Source organism: Anas platyrhynchos, chromosome 4 (genome assembly GCF_047663525.1).
Source record: "Anas platyrhynchos isolate ZD024472 breed Pekin duck chromosome 4, IASCAAS_PekinDuck_T2T, whole genome shotgun sequence".
Classification (NCBI taxonomy): domain Eukaryota; kingdom Metazoa; phylum Chordata; class Aves; order Anseriformes; family Anatidae; genus Anas; species Anas platyrhynchos.
This window is the reverse complement of record NC_092590.1, coordinates 53,267,205-53,292,191: the sequence shown is the minus strand read 5'-3', so window position 1 is coordinate 53,292,191 and position 24,987 is coordinate 53,267,205. Positions and strand designations below refer to the sequence as shown.

General features: G+C 38.5%; 2 protein-coding genes across 3 annotated transcripts in view; one reads left to right on the top strand and one right to left on the bottom strand.

Annotated features, from left to right (window-relative positions):
* The window catches only part of GABRB1 (gamma-aminobutyric acid type A receptor subunit beta1), a 126,627-nt gene extending 121,161 nt beyond the window's left edge, over positions 1-5,466 (top strand). Inside the window, exon 9 of the mRNA XM_027457143.3 lies at positions 5,081-5,466. Within this exon, the coding sequence (XP_027312944.3) occupies positions 5,081-5,428 (348 nt within the window). The 3' untranslated portion in view covers positions 5,429-5,466. The remainder of the gene's footprint in view (positions 1-5,080) is intronic.
* A 7,459-nt stretch (positions 5,467-12,925) lies between these two features.
* Positions 12,926-17,582, bottom strand: COMMD8 (COMM domain containing 8). 2 transcript variants are annotated; one of them, XM_038178629.2, is made up of 5 exons: positions 17,425-17,582; positions 16,824-16,979; positions 15,645-15,797; positions 13,962-14,117; positions 12,926-13,386 (listed from the first exon to the last, which is right to left on the bottom strand). In XM_038178629.2, the coding sequence occupies exons 1-5, from the start codon at positions 17,467-17,469 to the stop codon at positions 13,366-13,368; spliced, it is 531 nt and encodes a 176-aa protein (XP_038034557.1). In that variant the 5' UTR covers positions 17,470-17,582; the 3' UTR covers positions 12,926-13,365. The 2 variants fall into 2 exon arrangements, with proteins under 2 accessions (XP_038034557.1, XP_071893748.1); XM_072037647.1 differs by lacking the exon at positions 12,926-13,386 and having other exon boundaries at positions 13,917-14,117.
* Between the last annotated feature and the right edge of the window lie 7,405 nt (positions 17,583-24,987).

The window sequence follows — 24,987 nt, the reverse complement described above, 5'->3', positions numbered from 1 at the left end:
AACACCAGCATTTTTCACACAGCAAATGTAAAGAACACCTATTTTATATGAGGATTTGTAAGTGTTCACACTTTAGATTGAAATTACATTTTGATACTGAGAACTTTTAAAGTGAGTAGAATGCTTTCTGTCTGTACAGTGCAGGTTTGTGATTTTAGATATATGTATACACATATATATAGCCATGCATATACATATAGAGACAGCTGAACAGAGATATCAATGAAGTTAGTTATCTCACTGGAGACACATCAGTGTGTGACCTTGTGAGCATTCATTTTACTCAGCATGGAAATGATGATGTCCAACAGCAGTATATTTCTGTCTTTAGCAGGCAGAAAGCATGTGATCAGAACAGAGCAATGCAGTAAGCTTGTGTGATCTCTAGCAAAGACAGCTCCCAGCCCTTCTTTTGAGATATTTCATTGATATTACAATGGTCTATACTGAAGCAGGGAAAAGCTTTTTGGAACTCAAAAGAAGTGCAGCTGTAAGTATGTGCAGCTACAGGAGATTTATTCCCTTTACAGGGAATCACGTAAGCATACAGGGACCTATAACTAAGAATGTATGTAACAGTGCTTCCTCTTTTTGTGCCAGGTGAAGATATTTCTTATTTCCATCTGACTTACAGCCCTCCCAACTAAAAGAGTTTGAATTCCTTCACCAGATAACAAGACTTTAGATATGTGGGCAACACTCAGCAAAGTGACTGTGATATTAAAACAGAGAAGACCAGACGGAAACTGATGCCATCCTACTGCTTCATGTATAGCTGTTCTTTGCTCTACAGACTGAAGAAAGTGAAAATAAGGCCTGTTCAGTTTCACAATTTATGCCTTTCTAATCTATAAATACACAAAAACAAAACAATGTAACAAACAAGATTTCTATTTCTCTGAATAAAATTTAAAAAAAAAAAATGTTTATATGTCCTCGTCCATTTGTCAAAACAAGATGTCACTGAGGAAATCACCATAGTTATGTATTAATAGAACAAACAATCCATTAAGAAAATATTCAGGTGGTCCACATGTGCAGAGCTTCTGTTTCCCTAGACAAATCTAATGTGAATAATCATTACACAGGTGTCTCTCAAGCATGAAAACAGACAGGATGCAATCATAATGTAAGTGGGGAAGAGGATGAACCATCTAGAAGCTCATAAATTACATCACAAGGCAGGTGACAAGAGGTCTCTTGCCCTCTAATTCTGCACAACATCATACCTTCCTTCCAAATCTTCTGTGAACCTAAAAACATCCATGATGGAGAGACAAAGACCAACCAGAGGATCCAAGGAAGGCATAATTTTCCAGCACTGTGGTAGTGGAAGGATAAAAAAGGAGGGAGCACACCACCATAAAACTAGCTCAGCCTTCATGTAAATCCACACCTGAATAAGTTTATCCCTCTTGAGTATAACCTGTTTCTTTGAAGAGATTGTGATACTTTTACTGCAGGTAAAAGAATATCTGTTAATCAAGAAATCCCGTTTTCATCCCAGAAATGGCCAGTTTACATAATAAAATTTAGGGCAGGATTTATCTCTTTCCTGGTCAGTAACTTTATCCTTGAGTCTCCAGCACAGTCTTTCTCCACCATTTTTTTGCCAACAAATGCCACCATTGTGTTTCTAAACACATACTCAGCATACTCAGCCACGCAGACCCAACTATGTCTGCGCTAAATCATCAAAGATTGAGCATCACAGATACTTCATTTTCAAAAGCCAAAAATTACATGATTTTTGATGCCATTATGTTTTACAGGGAGAGAACTTGAGACTCCTTAATGCAGCACAGTCTTGAGGAAACAAGCAATGCCTTGCAAAATTTAAGTGTAAGATAAAAGATATGATCTATCTAAACTGAAAATGTTCCAGGATAGCAGTATAAGAAAGAACGTTTCCATTAAGGAACATAAAGGCAGTATTTGAAAGAATAAATGGGTTATATCTAAGCAAGGAAAAACTACTCAGGGTTTGTTATGGCTCATCTTTCCTACCTGAGAAGAAGGCTGAAGTGCTCCATTCCAAAGCCAGCAACCAGCCAGTGGGCCAGAAAACTAAGGAGTAGACAGAGCCTGGGTTCAGCCCACCCATGATCTTCTTCAGGTGCACAAGTATTAATAACATTTTGGAGTGAACTTCAATAAATTCTGAAAGGGTTTTTTAAGACACAGAAACTATGAGTCAAATTATTATTTGACTACTAGCCCAACTTCTTGTTGCATAAGCAGAGAATTTGATCCAAGTACATTAGAAGGACTTTTATACTTCTCTGAGCTAATTTATTAGAGGTCACTGTAAGACCCTTTGCTCTTCAAAGCCTGCAATTCAAAGACTGAATTGTTTCATGATGTATATAAATCATCTCTCCTAAAATGATCTAAATAAAACTCATTTTAAAAAATAATAGAATAATTCATAATACTTAACTTAGGAACTCATACGCTGCTTGGCTTGTAATAAACTGCCAGGACATATTAATTTGAAAAACATCCCTATGAATCAATTTAGATTGTAAGCGGTTATGTAGTTGTCTTCACAAAAGAGAAGCTATAATAACTGCTTAATGATGCTTGCACTACTGTTATTACTATTACAACAGTAAAGTAAATTAGTTTAAATATTAGATTATACAATCAAAGACAGCTCAAGGAGTTATTCAGTAAAACTGAAAAGAAAAAGTTGACCCATCAAAACTTCTGTGTTTTGTGTTTGTTTGTTTGTGTTTTTTTAATCTCATTTTACTTGGAGAGAAATCAAAGAATCACAGAATGGTTTGGGTTGGATGGGACCTTAAAGCCCACCCAGTTCCAACCCCCCAGCATGGGCAGGGACACCTCCCACCAGATCAGGTTGCCCAAAGTCCCATCCAGCCTGGCCTGGAACATTTTCAGGAATTGGACATCCACAGCTTCTCTGGGCAACCTGTTCCAGTACCTCACTACCCTTATAGTAAATTTCTTCCTTATATCTAACCTAAATCTACCCTCTTTTAGTTCATAACCACTACCCCTTGTCCTGTGAACTACACTCCCTGACAAAGAGTCCCTCTCCAGCTTTCTGGTAGGCCTTTCAATGTACTGATAGGCCACTATAAGGCCCTTATAAGGACACTATATGGCCACTAATAATCTGAGACCTTTACTTTTTCCACAGAAAACTTCAGAATTTTCAGGCAATGATTAGTCCCATAGCTACAGCAGTCCTCTGGAGAGTAAGAAACACTAGCTTAGGTCTTCCTTCTGCACATATTAGAAGACCTGACCTAAAAAGTAGAACCTCGGTAGCCCATATCTCAAGTAAACATGGCAAACACCATGCCTATCTGTGCCCATCTGGCCTCTCTAACTCAGAATATTTAAGCTTTTCCCACTAAAACAGAGGTGGGAACTGCGACATTCCCACCAAATGATCATTTCAGTATGTAAAGAATCAGTTGCTAAACCTCACTAAGTGAATTCTATGTCTGTGGTGACTCCATTACTCCTTTTAGAAGGCTTTTTTCCCCTCTGCTCTCCTGAGAGGCTCCTGTACAAACAGTCCCGTCACATCTTTGTTTTCAGTTAGCAAATACTTAGACTGGCACAGTGTAAATGTGCCAGTCGTCATCACACATCCTTTTCTCTCAGCAGCAGTGGGAACAAACATCTTGCATGCTGCCAGGTGGAATGGAGGCTTTCACTGGCTTCCAGCTTTCCTCCACTGCAGGCCCTGGAGACTGGATTTTCACTGTTTGCTCTACTTCAGTATTTTCCTTAAATGTACTTCTAACCCGATGTAGATTATTGTACCAATTCCTCACTCTGCTATATCTTTCGAAAGAGGTAAAGCCCAGAGTGTGAATAATGCATGGCATAGCACTGGTGCTTCACTAGACAACATATTGTCAACTGGTGATTTTTTTTTAATCTTTTGCATGAAGGCTTACACAGACAGCCTTGGTATCAACTGTGATATATTTGGGGCAGGCATAAGGCCATAAGGTAATTTTAATAGTAAGCCTCAAGTCAAAGTCTTAAAAGTTTCATGTAAGAGGTCTGTTTCCTGGTGTATATTTCCCTCATTTAAGATACAGTGGAAGTTTAAATATGTGGGAATTTGAAATCTTTATGGGAAAATCAGAATTCATCTTAGAAATACCAGAAACATCTTCTGAAAGAGGGTTTACTACAAACTGCTGGGAACCTAAAGATAAGTGAAAAATTAAACTCTCTGAAGTAATGCAGCCATTCATATGTGATCACACTCATGCATGAAAAAGGGCAATAATATTAAAATGTTTGTGTGTGTGTGTGTACATATATATGTATATACCAGTTGCAGTTTCCAGTTCTTTACTCGAGTATTTTAAAACAGTTCCCTAACAGCACAAATAAACATATTTGAAATAACTACTTCTGGTAACAATATTTAAAAAATGCAACTGCATTTCAGGTTTCCCTTAGTAAAATGGAATCATTTGTCTGCAGATGAAAAAGTTAATGGCATGCTGTGGGGAGCAGGGATTTCCTTCCCTACAAGAGATTAATTCTCTAAAATTAATTCTCATCACAAGCTTTTTACAATAACTGATAAAGTGCATGTGTACCTACATGTTCTTCATATGATGAATCTGTTATCACAAAACTTTTTAAAACTAACCCACAGCTGTACAAAACTGTACAAAACTGTATAAAGATGGCAGAGACAGGAATGTTTTATTGTCACCTCAAGACAAGAAAGCTTAAGGTGCCAGGTCACCAGATATTAAACCTCAGTGTTTCATAAAGATCATGATTTAAGTGAAAGATAAAAGTAGAAGTGTTCCTTTATGGATAATGCAATAACTGAGTTGAAAGGTCTCACACCAAGAAGCTGGGTCAGGATGGAAGATACTTAGACATTTAATAGCTGATTTCATACTAGTCAGGAAAGCATATTCAGCATCTTTTCACTTCCGTCGACAAGATGCAACAATCCCTGCAGTCCCAGAAGCACCTCAACTGTAGAGCCAAAAGGTACCTGCCAATCTGGGAGACAGCTTGAGCTGACTGAGGAACTTACCTAATTCACGTTCCTTCCTTGACACAGGTTGATCCCCATGGAAATGTGCTGCTTAACCCACTCGACATAAGAAATGACTTCAGCAGCTCAGGCATGTTCACAAGTCTCCGTGACACCCAAGCCACCACGTATACATACGACAGCACCAGCCTGCAGTACAGAAGAGCCACTTCCAGCAGAGACCTCTACAGCAGGAGTGCTCTGGACAGGCACAGGCTTCATAAAAAGGGACGCTTACGAAGAAGGGCATCCCAGATCAAAGTCAAGATCCCTGACTTGACTGATGTTAACTCCATAGACAAGTGGTCCAGGATGGTCTTTCCCATCACGTTTATTCTTTTCAATGTTGTTTACTGGCTGTATTATGTACACTAATTTATGCAATAATGTTATAATACACTAACACATCTGGACTTGTTTGTTTTCCTTCTCAATTTTGTTAACTATTAAGGACTGAAGTAGCCATGTTACATTTTCAAGGTGAAATACCCAGCCATTGATTACTTCTAGGTTTAAACTTTTAAAGCAAACAAACAAACAACAACAACAAAATACAAACAGACATCATATTCAGATCAGAATAGTACAAAACTGCTCTCAAAGAGCGAGGTTGGACACATGGCTCCTGAGGTGTTGCTTCTGCCACTGTCAGAGCTCAGATTAGGCTAATAGCCACTGCATATTGCCAGACATAACCCCAGCCAAGGAGCTGCAGGCAAGATGCCAACAAGGTGCATGCAGCTAAGGAGCAGTCGGTTGGTCATCTCCTATCTGTATCAAGTCCCTTCCCCTTCCTTATTGTCAGCTTTTTCCTAATAGTGTTTATATTAATTTACCTAACATAGCATTTTATTGAAACATAACTACTATAAGTTAAATTTTATTTTGTGTTGAAAGTATTTCATACTTTTAGGAAACTCAAGATATACAACTCAATATGGCCTATGTAAGTACCAAGACTATCAATCATCTACAGAAAGAAACACTGATCAGGACAGTAGGCAGCAATATGCACATGTAGACATTAGTAAGGAATACAAATGTGCAGTCTGGAAAGCTTCTTAATCAGTTCCTCATTGACTGGTGTAAGGTCTACTGATGACCTTATCACTAGTTGACATTACAACTTTGCACTCGGAATGTAATAATAAAAGAAACATTATTGAATGTTAACATTTGTCACATCTCACCAGAACTGAACCTCTTTACAGATCAGGACGCACTGCCTCTTCCCTTTGTTTGTGCAGCAGGCCTCTACAGAAAGAGACTAGAATGATAAATCACTAAGCCAGAAAGGCAATAGCTTTAATGCATTCATTACAAAATATGTGAGGCTGCAAAACAGGCATTTGGCATTGCTTATCCAGGTTGATCCTTTAGTCTATCAGTTTTGTTGTGAGCTCCAAAGTCCCCGTCTCATCCCAGGTTCAAAGGACATCAGGTCCAATTTGAGATGATTCAGGATAATATTAATACAGTCAAATGAGGGTACAACTCTTATGATTGTGCCCACTCTAAAATAATTCCAAATATTCCCTAAGTACTGCCCCACATCATCAGACTCAAACTGGGGCAGTGTAATTACTTTTTTAGTAAAATTTTTAAAACGCTTAGACCAAGAATACTTTAATGACAACTAATAATAATACATTGGTATCTTGAAATAAATAATACATAAAACATATGGAAGTCTTGCATGCTAAGCAAGCTGAATGTTTCATAACTGCAAGAAATAGCTCCAGGAGAGCAACGGTAGTAAGACCATATTTGCTGTCCATTTAAAACACACACCCCATTACGTGGTTTTGAATTTAACAAATTGGCATTAGAGTATACAAGCAGAGAGACTAAGTCAATGAGCCAGTGAACTTGCAGACCTCTAAACCCCTCAGGATGCAATCTCTCTTCAGATGCATTTTTGGAGAGGTTTTGTTTGCTTCTTTTCTGATGTTTGTTTGTGGTGTTTTTTGTTGATGTTTGTTTGTTTGTTGTTGTTTTGTTTGTTTTTTTTTGTGTGTGTGTGTGTTTTTTTTAATAGATTGGTACTCATTACACATCATGTTGCCATACTTTGGCTCAGCACTAACTATCTCAGTATTTAGGAGAATAATGGCTGTGATACTTTAGAGGTCACTACATACTTCTCTTTTACAACAGTAGTTTCTCTATGTGCTACAGAACACCAGTAAAGGCTCCTTTGAAGTTCTAAAGTACCTTCAGTGTGAGGTTGAACCCAGGTTCCTCTCAGCATCAGACCAATATCCACCAATAACTATAACTTTGCATACACATACCCACCTGTTGCTGTCAGCTATAAAGGTACCCAACCTCAAAGGCAGTCTGCAACCCACTCCTAAAAAATAGCACCTGATTGTTACAGCACCCTATTGTTACACTCAAGACCATCTAAATCAAAAGAGAAAATAGCAAAAAAAAAAAAAGAAAAAGAAAAAAAAAGCTTTCAGATGTTCCCCCACTCCTGTTAACCTCTCTCCAGCCCAACAATACAAGGTCAATAGATTGGGCATCCCTAAGGACAGAGAAGGAAGAAAGACCACAAAGACAGAAGTAATAACTAAAGTATAACAGACTCAAAGACAGTTTTGTGGTTATACCCGGAAATAAACTCAAAGGCAGCAATACATTCTGCAAATTTGTAATGTAAGATGTGAAAGACAGCTGTCAGTGACCCATGTTTTTGTATTAACTGATTTCCCAGAGATATTCCAAGGCAGAGCATAGGTCAGTAATTTAATCCTGCTATTCCAGTGGTGTGGAGACAGAGACATTACAATTTCTCCTGTGGATATTTAGGAAGAGCTAACATCCAATGCAATACTGAAACAAGAACTTAAGTAATAAAAAGGGATGCTTTGCCTTCTGTTTTAAGATTGAAGGTCTGCTTTAATGGTCTTCAACATATTTTCTTTTAGACTCATAGCATTTGGATACACATAGTTTCTACCTTATGTATCATCCAGTTAGTTCATAAAAGTGCTAGCATGTGGGCTAAAAGCAGTTACATGTACAGTGTCAAGAAAAAAAAAGAAAAAAAAAAAAAAAAAAAAAAAAAGAATACGGAGCTGAGGAAAGTTCCCTAACTAGGAGCTGTGTAAATGCAATACTCCTTCAAAGTGGCATGTTCCAGAATAGCAGGGGTCCAGCCTAATGCTTCAGGAGTCCCTTGGTGCATGGCACTGACAGGAACCCCAGCCCCAATGCAGGTTTTGTACAGCATGCACCAAGCCCTGGCTGTGCTGGGGGCTGGAAGCCACCATCCTGAGTGAGGAAACAGCTGCCGGCCCTCAGCAGTAAGATTTGCAGCAGGGGCTAATAGCCACATCACACACATGGGCAAGCAATATCTTACCCCAGAGCCAGCATCTCCTGTCTCCCACTGAGCTCCTGTCAGCATATTTAACCATTCTGGTAGGGAAAACAGAATTTTGTGTAGAAGCTTGCAAAGCATGACTGATTTAAACAAAAACCTCTTTCTAACCTTAAAAGAGAATTAAACCAAAACTGGGGAATAGGGTGCATAACCATAACTAGCACATTTTATTTTTTCCAATAGTTTTTATAAAAAAAGAAAAAAAAACGCAGAACACTTCTCACTTGAGAGCAATAGCTTGGCAGCAAGGAAAAGGCAGTGGTTATTAGAGGCACAGGATGGAAAAGAGGAGCTATATATAGGGTACCCGTGTACTTTGCCATCTGGTGTTAGAAGTTAGTGAGTACAAAAGAAACACAGCTCTTCCCATGAGTAGGCTGGAGTCATCTGAGTGGCTTTAAACAATAAAAGTGAATAACAGACACTTTACTGCTAAGCTCCATCACTGCTATATTTTGGGAGTTAGTTTGCATGCCCTCAGGAGCAGACTTCAAGCTCAGTGTAGATAAGGTGCTATTGCTAATTAGATTTCAGCTAGGCCCCCCTTACAATTTGTGCTGCTGTTTCATGCAATTCATGAATTTGAACATATTTAAATAAACTTGTACTGGAAGTCCTTTTTAGATAGCTTTCCCAAGGATAAGATCTTCTGTCCCTGGGTGTGTGCATGCATGTGTGTCTACCTGGGAGTCTGCCAATAATATTTGACTCCACTAGCAGTTTTAACCAAAAGGTAACAGAATAGTAAGGATCTGTGAGGTATTATATTCTTACAAGTTGCACCTAAACAGGTAGCTGCAGATAGGGCAAAACTCCTGTTAATCCATCCCTCTTTTCTGGAAGAAAGGGAACTGCAGCCTTATTAGCCATCAGAGAATCCGTTTGGTGCTTCAGTTCACTACCCAGATCCACAGAAAAATGGGGTTCGTTGGTTCTTGTACTGTTAAAACTATTTTTTTCAGAGTTATAGCAATCTGTTAATCTCATTCTAATCTTACTTCTCTTCAGCACTGTCCCACTCGATTATGAATGAAATGGCCAAGGGCTAACCCAGCAGGTAGCCTCTCTGGAGCACATAGCTCTCTGAGAGCAGAGATGATTAATCTGATGGTTCACATCTTGGTCTGTTTTGACCTCGTTAACAATACATCACCTGATGCTAGGAATCTTTCCCCCCAAACAGTCCACCACCAAAGAAGTCCCTGTGAACCTGGAGTAGCTTGCAGTTAGAAAAGGCTCCAGCCCTTCCAGTGCCTTTCATCACTATTAATTTAGCTGATTAATCTGAAGGTAAGAAACAGCCAGAGCTTCTCTATGTTATGACTCCCACTGGTGCTAGCAAATAGGGTGAGTACCTTTGAGTAAAATTCCCGGCTACAGACAGCAGGAAGGGTTTAACACCCAGTATATTATCCTCCAGAAACCAGCCTAAAATACAAGGTTCTGCTCTTGCAATGACCTCTCCAACAGACTGGCCTGGTGAGCCCTGCATGGAGCTGTTTTGAAACCCACAGGATTGTAAAGGTCCACAGGATGACTCTTTGTGAGATTTGTCAGCTTCTCCATGTTTTGGCAGTGTGTTTTTTGTTTGTTTGTTTGTTTGTTTTGTTTTTGTCTGGAGGGGTCTTGAAGCGGGTATAAATCACAAACATGCAGAGGGAATGAAGTATACTGCCAAATTTAATTGAAGTAGATTCAAAATAATAAAAAACTATAGACTAACGGTGCACTTATGGAAGCATGCTCTAGTAGCAGAAAAGGAAAAATAATCACTTTTTTCTAATACTTTATTATGTATATTAATTCACAATTCAAAGTGTTAGTAAAGCGTGTATACTTCAGAACAAGCTGTTACTGTTCCTTTCAAATAAAAGCATAATTTTGTCAGCATGGTTCTTATCAGAAAGGCTTCCTCCAGATCTCAGATACTTTTTACAGGATAATTGAGGTCTGGGTCTTCTAAAAATACATCATTTTGACATGCACGATTGCTTTGTTGCAAAAGCAGTTTTATTGTAGTAGTCACTTCCATGTTCACAGCTAGCTGGTCTGATCCAATTCTGGTTTACTTCAGTGTGCGTGAAATGATTGATCAAGAAAACCATTATTTTTTTTCTGAAATCAAAGAAAGGTTTCTGTCAAGTGGAGAGACATGCAGTGAATGCCACTGGGGAGCAAGTAACCTTCTTTTTATAATTCACTTTTATACTTCATATCAATATATGCTGCATTTTCTGATTCAAACTACAGGTCTGTGTATGCAATGTGAATTTCTGTGGGTGCTTTTTACATGCTGAAATTAAAACTACATACAGTGTGTGCATTCATTATATGTACCTTTTTGTTAGGACCTTTGGTTCAAAGAGCCTACTGTACAAAGTTTTGTTTCTAGTCTTAATTGCATGTTTAATAGGTCTGCACACAGTACCTGAAAAAACACAGAGGTTTTACCAAAAGATATTTATGACACTTTTTTTTTTTTTCCTTTGAATACAGTCTACATTTTTGAAGTGCCATTCTTCCATAACGTCCTTAGCACTGTGACTCTTACGTGTGATGATCAACTAAGCTGGAATGGACCAAACTGTGACTTCACTCAGAATCCCACCAACTTCAAAGCAAATTGAATAAGTTCTAAGAATCAAACAAAGCCAAGTCACACAACTGTCCAAGCAATTACCAATTAATGTGGACAGAATTAGGAATGAGTGAAGAGGAACGAGTTCAGCAAAGAGTTACACTTTTGTCATGTGAAAATACAGCTGCACGCTGTGCAGTAACAATGATTCTTTGTTGCCACAGGCAACTGTGGGACCCCAAAATGAGCTGCTCCCCAGTGGGTACATGCTGAACTGGAAGAAGTTTTGTCTTGAAGAATTTTTTTACAGTGAGAACAATCAATCAGTGGAACAACCCTCCTCAGGGATGTGGCAGAATCCCCATCAATGGAGGTTTTCAAGATGCAGCTAGACTGCGTGCTGCATAATCTCATCGAGGCTCCCTTTTCACACAAAAGGTTGGACCTGATGATCTGTTGAGGTCCCTTCCAACCTGGGCTGTTCTATGAATATAGGAGACAGTATGAATGTATGTCCATGAAACAGGGCTAAATGGTGATCACCCTCTGGGAGCAACAGTTGCAAATTCGTGGGTGGTGGGACATGCAAACACTAAAGCCATCCAGCTGACCGTAAACAGCTAACTAGAACTCAGGCCTGGAAGCACACAGAAAAATAGCTAAGCAGACAAATTTCATATTCACAGAGTCTCTAAACTCCAATACCCTTGGTATAATTCCTATACCTTCAAAAGGAATAGAATTGCTGTCCTGATCACCCCTTAGTCACAGACTCACATGACTTCTCACAATCACACTCCTTCTACTGGTTTTCACTTTCAGTGTGGTGCCTGTTTTTCCCTGCTCACAGCATACAATTTCTCCATGGTCTGGGGTGTGCACTGCAGTGCTTTGTGTTACATGAAAATCTGCATGGAAACGTAATGCCAACTTCTTCAACTAACCACCTGCTCCATAGCCCAGAAGGGAACGCTGCTGGGCATACTTAATGCATAAATTCTCTTCTTATTGCCTTGACCCCATAAACTCGTCTTATATGTTTCCATTACACATACATTTTTACTGTTGTCCTTCTTTGCATTCATCAAAGTATTATGTTGAAGCTGACAACAGCATAAAGGGTTTAGTGAAATCTCTAGCTTTTTGCATCAATTTGGCCTGCTGCAGTTTCCACAAAAGCTTTACTGTCACTACCGAAGACCCTTCTTGCTCCAGAAGTGCCTACTTCTCAGAGCAGAGACAGAACTAAACTATCTTCTGATAGATGGTGTGAAGCATCTTTTCTGTTTTGCTCATTTAGTTTCAATGTACTGAAGGCCATTGCACTTTTTACACAGGTTGGTTTGTTTCTCTGTAGAGATGCAAGGTCAGGATACACATTTCCTTCAAATGCTCTTCCATCACCATATTTTAGCTCCTAGTTCTTGACTGTTCCACTGGTGTTCCTCTCTATCTTTAGCCATTCACACGTTAGTACTGTTTGCCCACTATCCAAAACATCATTTCTGATTATATAAACAATACTCTGACTTCCAATAAAATCCAATATTTAGAAAAAAAATAGCTCTTGTGCACTTATTGCTGTTATGTCATAACAGAAACTATTTTGTCATTTAAAATAATTGTAAAATAAGTCTGCAGCTTTTACTGTTTGGTGCATCAGTAAAGGGCAGGACAAATGTAAGATGATAGTAAAGATGAAACACCACTGTGTATCCTTAGTCCTGGTTGAGCAGGAGGGTTGGACCAGACAACCTCCAGAGGTCCCTTCCAACCTCAAGCATTCCATGACTCCATACTGCATTTTGTTACAGTGCTGATTTTTTCTGAGCATGTAATAAATTTTTCTGAGGTTAGTGACTAAATACATCAAGACAATTTATTGCAACAATGCACCCAAACACATAATCGATCAACTATTTATTCACTATTTACAAGTATAAATACATTAATGATACAAATATGCTGTTGTGTTCTTCATTATAATGGCACCTTAGATATGAATAACATACTTTGCAATTAAGACTCCTTAGTTTGACTAGGCATCTGTGCAGTCACCCCCCAAAATTTAACTGAAACAAATATAGCACACTAAGTTATACTTCTTCATATTTCTATAAACCTTTAGTACTAAAAGCTACTGTACACTGATTTTTTTATTTTTGGTTGAACAAGACTTTGTTAGTTTCATAAAAGACTTAATAGTGTATTTGGTCAGAAGTCATAATTGCCTTCTCAGTTCAGTATTTGACAGCATCAACAGCTTCCAACTTTGCAGAGAGTGTTTCCTTTTTTTTTTTCCCAAGCCATTGCCAGCAGACATCATCAATGATCTGAATTCTGTCATTTCAGTTGCAAGACAACCTTCAAAAAGAAGGAAAGGGATAAGATCAAAGTTGGATGAGACAAAAACTTAATCAGTCCAGGAAATACGCCTTTATGCTTTCTGTTACAGTATATGTAACTGTATCAATGTATCTCTTCCCTGGAAAATGTGCCACCCCCCTGCCAGCTCTCTTGTACAACCTCACACAGTTACTACTTCCAGCCACTTTTTTTAGCACTTACTGCACACTAACCACTTTTTGGTTCCCCAAAACCAAAAAAGCAAAATGGTGCTTTCCAGGTCCACTACGATTCCTTTTACACAAAGCAGAACAGGCAGCACCATTACTAGAATGAATTCCTTCTTGTCCTCACCTAGAAGCATGGTCATGAAAACAACCCATAGGTTCCATACAGACTTTCAAGCAGACACAGGGCACATGGAGACTACTGAAGTCTGTTCTGGGAGAACATTTGAGGGCTCTCATTTCAAGAGACCAGCACCTGTATCTGGACTAACACATTCACCTCACTGGGAACTTCATAGTTACTCAGAGGTCTCACACCAGCAAATTCACAAGGACTCAGGAAGAAAAAACATCAGTAAAAGATACCTTATTAGCGGCTTCCAGTGCATTTATTAGGTTCTGCAGCTCTTCCTTATTCATTTCTATAGAAACTGGTTTAATTTCACCATTTTCTCTCACATCCAAGTCAAGATTGAGAAGTGGCATTTGCAGCATGGAGATCTTATCACTGGAAAGCGCAAGCTAGGAAGATTGAAGAAAAAACAACAAAACATAAGGTGGAGCCATTAAGTTTTTAGTCTTTCAGAGCATTAAATCTTTACTTTATATTGAATGGGTGCTACCGGAACAAACATCCACATGACAAAACTAACTGCTCACAATACCTGCAGGATTATTTTTTTTATCCATTTGCAACGTTTTTGGTTTTTTTTAGATGAAAATAAGATACATTTGATCATGGCTCTTTAAAGTGAAGTATGTAAATTTTGAAGTCAGTTTATAACGTTGACTAGCATAACTATTTTTGAAGGGGGCAGTAGGGTAAAAGAGTACAACTGTGCAGTTTTCAACTCCCTCTACAGCTGATCAAATACTGTTTATCAGATACTCTACTTGACTGATACTGATGAAGAAGATTATATACCAGTCATGCTTTATTTTTTTGTTCACTATTACACCCACTCTGGTATAAGTAGGCCTTTTATAAGGTATTAAGTAGAGGATCAGTTAATAATACTGTTCATCAGCACTGTACAGAGCTATTTTAATAGTCAGCACAGAAGGTGTTACAACAAAGGACAGACAAGCTCCTTGGGAGGATTCAATTAGAGCAAGTGGAAAAAAAAACCACACAAGTTCAAGGAAGAAAAAAAGTTGTTTAAAGCAAAATTAATACAATAGTTCAGACATGTACAAGAAATGTATGTCATGCAATAGGAAGAAAGTAAAAAAGAAATTTCCATGAGCAATGGTTAAAATAAACCACAAGCAACTAAAAGTCTGGTTTATGTTTTCCTCACCAGTAAATGCAGTTAGCATAGCAGACCAATGATTAATAACAGCACAATACGATGCACATTTGCTCTCACAAAATCTTGTCTTTGGTGGACAATGCTCTTTAATTTCAAAAGCTGTTTGCTACACAAATTATTTAACATAATGGAAATGGAAGACTATTTAACTACTCCCATGGACTAAGTAAACAACATTTCTTATGCGGTTTATATTTTATGTCTTTGTCATAGCTTAATTTAAAGCAGAAGTGGCTTTGTAACCCCAAAGCACCATTTCATTTTAGGTAGGGCAGTCATGTTACTTACTATCACAACAAATCTAAAGATAAATGATTCCAAATTAATTATTAAGTAGCTGTTTAATACAGGAGTCTAAAAGTTTGAAAAAAATCAGGGAACCACATCCTGCATCAGCGTACTACTCTATTTTAAATAATTTCTTTTTACTTTGAGTAAAAATACTATCTATTTAAGCCTGTAAATCACGACAGTATATGAAACCCTGAAGATTACTTAGGAACACTTCAAACTCCTTTTAGGAGAAAGAGAGAGAGAGAGAAACTGCAGCATTAAAAGACAGAATTTTACTTTCAGTTTATACAAGCGTCTGTTGTCATGAATGTGGTTTTCTGGTACCTTTAAAAATTGAGCCATGCCCCAGAATCAGCTGGCCCTACTAAGGAGATATAAAGATTCTTCTACATTGCAGGACACTTCTTTTTATATTCAAGCAACATTAACGAAAAACTCTCACCTTTAATTGCCAGTCAAAATCCTGCAGCTGGGCACATGATATTGCATTTACTCTTTCTACCAGTGCATTCCTGATTTCTTCCTTTCTGCCTTTTAGACACTTTGTGACTGCTTCTTGATAGTTTTCATTTAGCTCCTTTATCTGCTGAGCAGCCTACAAAAATCATAACAAAAGTTATGACTGTTTAAATTACTAATTAAAGAAATAAGATGTTCCACCTGTAATAGTTGTTCTTTTTTTGGTTTTGGTACCCAAGCTTTTATCTAAGTGTTACGCTATGCTCCACAGTCTCAGCCTTCTCTCCATGTCTGATAGACAGTCAGTATTTATTACAGCAATGAAAAAAACAAAAAACAAAACAAACAAAAAAAACCACCACACACCAACATCAACAATGTTCTTGTTTGGCAGTAATTCACGGTTGATGCAAATGGTCATTTATACTAAAAGAGACCATAGAATGAAGCCTTCTTAAACGCCAGCTAAACTCGAAAGAATCACATACACAATCAGCCAGGTTTAGCTCTGCGTTTCTGAACATCGGAGGGGGAACAAAATACATCAGCTCAGTAGGAACACACTGATGAACAGATTTTTCCGCAGCTTCACAAGTATCCTTGTTAGATGTAACTACTACCAGGTAGTGAAAAGACTAGGAATGGGCAAAAATGAGAATCAAGATTCCTGGTAACAGAAAAAACTTTTGCAAAAGTTATACACACTGGAATGGCCTTGAATGGTAGTCCCCGTGCCGCATGGTCCATCCAGTCTAAGAATTTTCAGGACTTACATACAATTGCTATTTGATAACAAACATGTGCATGAGTTGTTTTTATTTCCAATGAACAGTAATGACAGGTTATGTACTTTAAGGAAAACAGATTTAATTTATAGTACTTATCAATTTAAGTAACTAAAACAGTATTTTATCAAGTATTATTCAGCACTGTTTAATAAAAATGCCATCCATTTTTTTCTTATAAAAGACATTTCATTTTACCTCCAAACACTGCTCGCTTTCTACCTGTTTGAGGGTACTCAGATTTTGTCTGCTACTACTCAAATTCTACACTGTAAAAACATTTAAGGGCTAAAAAAAAAAAAAAAAAAAACAACTAGAAGGCCAATCACTGCAGAATGATTTCTCAAAGTCAAATCCAGTCAGTGACAAGCCCATACCTCTTCATCAGACATGTTTTGGCCAACTGCAGCTTTGAAATACCTCCTGCTTTCTCCCAAAACCTCCATCCACTCTGCCAAACTCCAAACGCTGCCATAGTCCTGGTACCGAGGGTATGCCCGGCCACATATGCCATCGACTATCTTATGAAGGAACTGAAACAAGGTGATATGGAAAAACATGAAATATTAAAAAACACGTTAAAAACACGTCGCTATCACTATTAACCTACACCAAATTCACCAGCTATCCCCCCCTAGCCCCTGGGCAGGGTCTCAGGCTCCCCCATAACCGCAGCATCCCCCTGCCAGCCCCTCTCCGAGCACCAGGGCGAAGCAATGGCGCCGAGGCCTCCTCCCCAGCAGCCTCGGGCACAGCTTGGGCAGAAACGAGCAGGAGAAACCCCCGCTGCTCCGGGATGCGAGAGGGGAAAGCACAAAGCACGCCCCACCCTGGGCGCCCTCAGCGCCCCCATATTTTCACTTTCGCTTCGCAGAGGCCCGCAGGGGTCAGAGCGGGAAGGCGACGCCACGGAGAGGCCCGCTGAGGGACAGGGCCCTGCTCCCAGCCCGGAGCCCCCCAAAAACAGGTGCCCCCCACCTCCAGGGCCCGTCCCGGCGGCAGCTTCTCCAGCAGGAGCAGCATTTCCCGGCCCTTCCCTCAGCGGCCGCCACCCTCCCTCGGCCCGGCGGCGCGCATGAGCAGGGGCAAAGGCCCCGCCTGTCGCCTCAGGAGGCCGCGGGTTCGATTCCCGGCCCCGCTGCCAGGCCGGGAGGCTGCCTCATGGAGTCATAGAATCGTTAATTGTTGGAAAAGACCCCCAAGATCATCTGGTCTAAGTGTCCCTCAAATACCAGTATCACCCACTAAGCCATGCCCCTAAGCATGACGTCCAAACTTTCCTTAAAAACCCCCAGGAAGAGAGTGCGCGAGGGGGTACCACATGAGTACCCATCCTACTACTGCCCACCCTAACCTGCGTGGCCTTGAGGCAGCCTGCAAACAAAGACAGAACCTTCAAATTTCATAGATTTTTATCTGCAACAACGTTTCAGCTATTTTGAAATTCTCTCTGTTTTGTAGCTTTGCTTTTCACCTCTTCCCAGCCTAACTTTCAGCCAATCTCAGCGGAGGGAGGTCAAGGCTTCCAGCATTAAAAAAAAAAAAAAAAAAAAAAAAAAAAAGGCTCAGACATTACATGAAACTGAAGAAGTTAGGGGAAATACTAAGTACTGAAGCTCATGCTGTGAGTACCGTGTTGGCCTGGAACAGCTCATTTTGTATCTCTGCTTTGCCAAACCAGAAGAAAGCCAGCCAGACTGGGACAGGGCATATGGAAGAGGTTTTAACATTAGCAACAAGCTTTCTGCACCTTAAGTTGATTTGATCATGGACATGAAAAAGCAGGAATCCCCTGATCACTTGTACAAGAAAAACAGTTCAAATTCAAGCTCCAGCAAAACACTGGGTACAGAAGCTGATATACCTGTAGGCAGATCTTATTTCCCTGAAATCACTTGGCTGATTCACAGGCATAGATTATACAAGCGTAAGCATAAAACCAGGCCCTAAGAATGCAAAAAGAGCTACAAGTCTGTACTGGTGGGTGCAAGGTTTGTGGAAAAAAAAAAAAAAAAAAAAAAAAGCACAGGCTGGTTAAGTCAGTTTGCAGCACGTCTTCTCCGACCGCGAGTATGAGAGAAACAGAGTGGTGTGTGGGAGTTTGGGGGAAGGAACAGATGGGGAGGAAGCAATTCCACGTTTTGCTGACTGCAAACTTTCAGATGCACCCAATTCCTCTCAGAGATTGCAAATGCTAATAAATTTTTAATAAAGGCTTCTGGAAAATGTATTTAAATTTATTATGGTGAAATTACTTCATGCTGATATCGAATTCAGGAAAAGTTGAAATTTCAAAGAAAAACTAGTTTTATTTTAGATCATTTTGAATAATAACTTCCTTTATTCTCCCAGAATACATTTTGTTAGATGACTGGAAAGCTATCCAGTTTCTAACTCTACGATGTTGCACACTACAAACGAGAGCAGCAGGGGGAGCTTCTGCTTCAAAGAAGACAGAGCCAGCGACCACACAAGAGTAATATAAAGGAAATCCAGATTTAGGGAGAAATAAAATAGGGGGATAAGGAGAAAGGTAGTGAGTGTCCCACTCAATTGAATAGGACCAAACAAGAGATAAATGCAACAGATTTACATAACACTTGAAAGACAGGAATGTGTAAAAGAGGACAAGGAACCACGCATTCTGACAAAATCTCAGTAAACACCTTTCAAAACAGGTTTTTGATTGTTTGTTTAATTGTTTTTTCCAGGTCTTAGGAGTAAAGAGTTTGACTTTTCATAGATGTATAGCTTTTTTTTTCTGACATAGGAGGAGCAGAGTAGTACTGGGCAAGGAAATCAGAGCTGGGTTAGCTGAATGCATGTTGCTGAGCCCGTGTAAAATTACAAAGTAGTGTGGCAAACAAGACTGGCCTTGTCAGTTTGGAGTTTGTTTAGATTTGCATTATTTGGATCCACCATCAGGTCTTAGGCCTTGAAAATACCAATTTGTCATGGTTCTGTACCACAGCAGCAATAACCCACCCCACCCCTCTGAATGCAAGTTGTCGAGTAACCACAGAGACAGGGAGGGAAACTTGTGGAAAGATAAGTAGGTAGACAAAAGACTCTAGGATGACAAGGAGCAGCTTCACAAGTGAGAAATGTGGAGAGAATTTTGAATTATAGTATCCACATTCCTACTGGCTCCTTGATGGTTTTGTTTGATTTTACAGATAACCAACAAGCTAAACTGCAGTGATTAAACCTATTTTGAATTCTTTTGTTGCCCTTGTTTTTAAAACATTTGGAAATAATTTAATAATCAGAATCTCTTAATATTATAGGATTATATATTATAGCGTAGAGGTGGTTTACATTGCTCTAAGTATATCCAGTTGGAGGGAGCATCTGAAGATGAGTATAACTCTGTCCCACAAGGAACTATTAAATTGGTATATTAGTAGAAATAGATGACTATGTATTTTACCAACACAGAGGTACCCGTAATGGTTTTTAAGTGCAGAAGAAACATGAGACTGCGGTTCAGATCAAGCTGAGCTTAATTCATGGCCTGGAAAAGGGAGGTCCTGCTATTCCCTTTACTCCAGCTCTGCTTCTTTTTCCTTTAGGGTGCTTGTGGCTGCAGGATGAAACTGCAACTGCAGAATATAGCTGATACAGCTGAAAATGAATTGTTATTTTTTTACTTCTGTATTTTGGTCACAAAGTTAGATTTAAGCCGGGTTTCAACAGAGCACCACTTCTGGCAGAAGAGAACTTTGTGGTTAGGACTGAGGGGGAAGTCAAAACTACCCCTTCTGGCAACCCATGCTTAGAGCAGATGAAATTGGTCCTGAAATGAGTATCAATCAGTGAACCACTTTAACTATTAAACCAGAAATATAAAAAGCTTTTGTAGAAGCTTACTTATAAACATACACATTTTGATATGCTACAGCTAAATGAAATCGAAAATAATGTATCTTCATTTAATTTTTACACTCTGACCACCCATTCAAGCTTATAATAAGTGAGGCTGGATAAACAACTTGACACTGATGTGCAGAACATTTTTTTATTAGCTATTTGCTCTTCATAAGCTATCATCTGCATCATTATCCTTACTCTTCAACAGCTGAAATGTCTGCAGGTTCACTGAATGTAGCATTCAGTCTTGTTTAATTTTACCCTGGAGGTGACTTACACTCTTGAGATTATAGTCAAATCAGAGTTTCCTCTCTTGAATGAGAAATCAGTTTCTCAAATAATTTCACTTGTAAAATGTGAACACACACAAAGCCATGACAAGATTTGGTCCCCCCAAGTTCTGAAACAGAAGCTGTGGCACTGTGGCACACTCATGTATTTAATCTACGACACATGTTGAGTATGGTGCATCATACACAGTGGATATTGACTATGTCCATATTTCTATACTTGTCTCTATCTTCTCTAGATTTTTCCAACAAAGAGATGTATTGAGAGACTTCATTAATTATTGATTTCACTTCTCATTCTGGAATTTCAAAATCCTCTGCAGCAGTTCTGTCCTTCTAACAGACTGCACTGAAGATCTAGCAATAGCTGTAAAGGATGTTCTTGTTCAAAATCACCTTAGAGACAAATAATTAATACACTGAACTCTCTACCACCTTTCACAGAAAAGAACATAGTAAGCACTTGCTACACTGTAAGATAAAAGAGAGAAACTGCTATTGCCAGAGACTCTCCAAGCATAGACTGAAGTACCAATGGATAAAATCCTGCAGATATTACTCAAAATTACATTAGTTGTATCATAAGATTTTCAAATATCTGTACTGAATACGTCTTGACAATTGCATGGCTGAAGTAGTAGAAGGGTCAGGAGCCGATTTCACACCCTGTACAAAGGGAAATAACTTTGACCAGAGGAATGACCTGCTGTAGGCCAAGGAGCCTGTAGTTGGCTTGAGCCATACCCCCATACTGGGGTAATAGCTCTTAAGACAAACCAGAGTCAGTAACCAGGGCTTTATGCTCGCAAGTCCCACTTGTCAATATCTGTCCATAAATGGGCAGGCACAGACATTTTGGGACCTGGATATCTTGCCTTTCCTCTCCCATAACCATGATACCCTATTTTGCACAAGCTTCTTTGACAGTAGAAGGAGGAGTCTTTGCCCTACTGCAGTCTCTATGAATATTCTCCTAACTCTCCTCTTCTGCAATTCAGGCCCATTATTTCCTGTCTTGGGTTCAGGGAACATGCAGAAAAGTTTATTTTCATCTGGTCTGTTGCTACCATTTTATAAGGAAAAATCTATTGTTTCCATTTCTATTCTTCCACATTCCTGTTTTCTTTTTTAAGAGTCCTAGGTGAACTACAAACCAGGTACATGTGAGGACTGGAATTTTACTTGCCATGGTGCAGGTTTAATGATTGTAATGGCCGGAATGCAAAAAGACAACAAAAAATTAATAGTCACTTTTAGGACAGATGCATTAAAAACATAAGCCAAATCTTTGTCTCTAATCCTAACCCTAAAACTGTAATATCAATAATGAATGGTAATAAACTGTTGGTGCTTTTCAAAATTATTTGGACATCAGAAAAGATAAAAGAAAATGCCCTAGAGGTAGATTATAATGACACTTCACCCTGTATGTAAACAACAATTAGTAGACACTGGAGTATGCTGCATAGCAAGTTGCATCATGTCATAATAGCAGTGGGGAGAAAGTATTCCTAAAATAATAAACACACTACTAGGTACATCTCCTCTTATCCACACAAGAAATTCATGGATTCTATTTATTATATGACTCTGATTTGAATGCCACTATATATTTTATTTTTATCACATAATATTTTATGGTAGTGGAAACAGCAGTTGGTCAAATACTTATGCTGGCAAAGCTCTGTTTTTGCTGACGGAGGTGGTTTCAGCAAGGGCATAAAAAGAGAAGGTAATTTTACCAGACTAAGTAGAAGCACAATTTGCTAATATAACTACATCCATGGTGAGGGTGCTTTTGCCAGTACAGCACAACAGTGCTTTGTTGTCACTAACTCCCTTCCAGTGTAAATTCAATCAATTACTCCCAAGGCAAATGGCCTTGGGATTTACAAGACTTTCAGTCTTGTCAGTCTGTGTCCAGTTTGGCAGGACATCATGCTGGCCAGAAAGCCTGGACTTTCTTGGGGTCTATAGTTAATACATAAGGGGCAGCTTTCCACATGTGCATCCTACTTCTGTCCTTTCTTCTTCCACGGGAAATAATAGTTATATAGACTTCAATGAAGACATTCCTAGACTTTTGTTAAAGAGTAAATCCTGTCTACCCATGCCTGTATTCAAGCTCAGGAAAATGGAGTCTGTTATCGCACTATAGATGTATAAGTTTCTTTGAAGGATGTTTAACATGTTCCCATTGTTTATTTGTTGTTGGTTTTTTTTGTTTGTTTGTTTGTCTATTTATTTTTTTAACTCTATGACTAATGCACTTAGCACAGAACTAGGATAAGGAAAAAATCCCAACTCTGTCATATATTATTTCCTAGACTCAGACAACCCACTTCATCTTCTTACATCTAAGTTTCCCCACCTGCAAAATTAAAACAGTAATGTCTGACTGTTCCTACAGGTAATATAGGAATCCATTAAGTCTGTGGTTTTACATCATCATGTTTATGAACTTTAATTAACATCTGATAAAAAATATATATATAACTTCCCCTGTATTTTGGAAAAGTATGACCATGACAACAAGCCAGGTATGTGTTCAAAATGATGGAAACTCTTTTTTCTTGGTAAATGTGGTAATATGATATCAAACAGGACAAATATAGTGCTCTTGAGGAATACAAGGAAATATATCACAGAGGAAAAGAAGGCCTGAAGAAATGCATTGAAAGCGAAGTTACCTCTTCTCTAAATGTTCATGCATTAATAAGAAATGTAGATTTGAGGAAGCAGCTGTAAGAGTCCTGGACAACTTCCTTACAGTTACCAGCTTTTCAAATCTTGCTAACTATTGCACTGTTGCTGCAGTTTTCTGACCTGCATGACCTACCATCCCATGACAAATTCTGCTTTGAATGATATTACTGCAGTTCCTCTTCAGCATGAGAGAGAAAAGCCCAGCTGTTAGCCTCTGCTATCTCAGATTAGATACAAAAACAAGAGAAGTATTTTGCATACTTCTTTGCAATGGCAAATGATTTTCTCATGGCTTAGTCACTGATAGCTGCAAAAGTGTGAAATATGTATGGCTCATGAACAAATTCAAGATAGTAGTATCTGATATAATATCTGTTATACCGGTTCCTGCCGGTGGTGTAGGAATCCATTAAGTTTATGGCTTTACTCCACCATGCTTACTAACTTCAACTAACATAATAAAAAACATTAGTTCTTCTGTACTTTGTGAAATATAACCATAGTAGGAATGCGCATATAATTATAAATATATAAATATACATATTTATATATATTATATATATATTATATATATTATATAAATATAAATTATAAATATATATAAATATATATATATATAGATTATATATATATATTTATAGTGAGGTAATGAATCTTGTTATGCAGGTGACAATAGCTTTGACTAGAATTTTATTCAAACCAGATTTGCAATGGTTTAATACTATTGCATTAGTAGAGATATTATTGATTTTCAGTGAAGCAGCTAAGATTAGATTTGCTGTTATTTAGAATTACTCTGGAGCAAATTCTGGAGTAGAGCTAACCAGATAATTTCTCCTGCTGGATTTTGCCCTGTGAAGATATGATCTACTCTTTCTTCTACAAGCCGGTGTAAGAAATGAATTAAGAAATTTTCCTCTCATAGTTCAGAGAATGTTCCTGAAATATTCTGAAATGTTCCTGAAATCCTGAGTGACTCTAAAGAGAAAATTTAGAATTACCTTAATTTTCCTCAAATAATTCCTCTATTTGTGTAAGTAAAATAAAGAGAAAATATAAATTGTTCACTAGAAGATGGTATGTTTTTTCCATATGTTAATTACAATACCTTATATGGCATAAAGTCCTAGCAAAGAGCAGTTATTCAGATATTGCCACATCTAGTACTAGTCAAGAATAAACACTAGGCTTACTTCCAAGCTTGAACTCGACCTACAGATACTTGTGAAAGTATGTCTCTCTTCTCTTCACCAAGGCCATGACTTTTCATTAATTAATCTCAGATCTGTAATGCGCTGGGCTAGCTGAGCGGACCAGAAATAAGAATGTGATAACTTCTGGGCCAAGTTAGTTAAAACCACACTTGTGCTTTATGTTGTTGTACTTGCTCTAGAAGATGAGGTAATCAGATAAAGAGGGGCAACTTTGGTGGGGCAAAGTTCCCCTTTCAAAATTGTTTAACTACTTAAACCCCATCAAAATGAATTTGTATCAGGGTGGTGTCTTGTGTCAATGGCACTTTTGATTTGATACTAGACTTCCTAAAATTAGATTAAACATGTCATGAAAAGCCAGCCTTGGAAACCCTTATGGAAAATACCCAAGAAAATCAAAGTCTAAAGTGGCACTTTCCTATCCATCTGCTGGATTACAAATAATTTCAATTTGTCCCACA

Coding starts and splice junctions, on each gene's coding strand:
- COMMD8 (XM_072037647.1), bottom strand. CDS start 17,469: ATGCTGCTCCTGCTGGAGAAGCTGCCGCCGGGACGGGCCCTGGAG. Junction 16,980..17,424: donor CGCCGGGACGGGCCCTGGAG/GTGGGGGGCACC, acceptor ACCTTGTTTCAG/TTCCTTCATAAGATAGTCGA. Junction 15,798..16,823: donor AAAACATGTCTGATGAAGAG/GTATGGGCTTGT, acceptor TGATTTTTGTAG/GCTGCTCAGCAGATAAAGGA.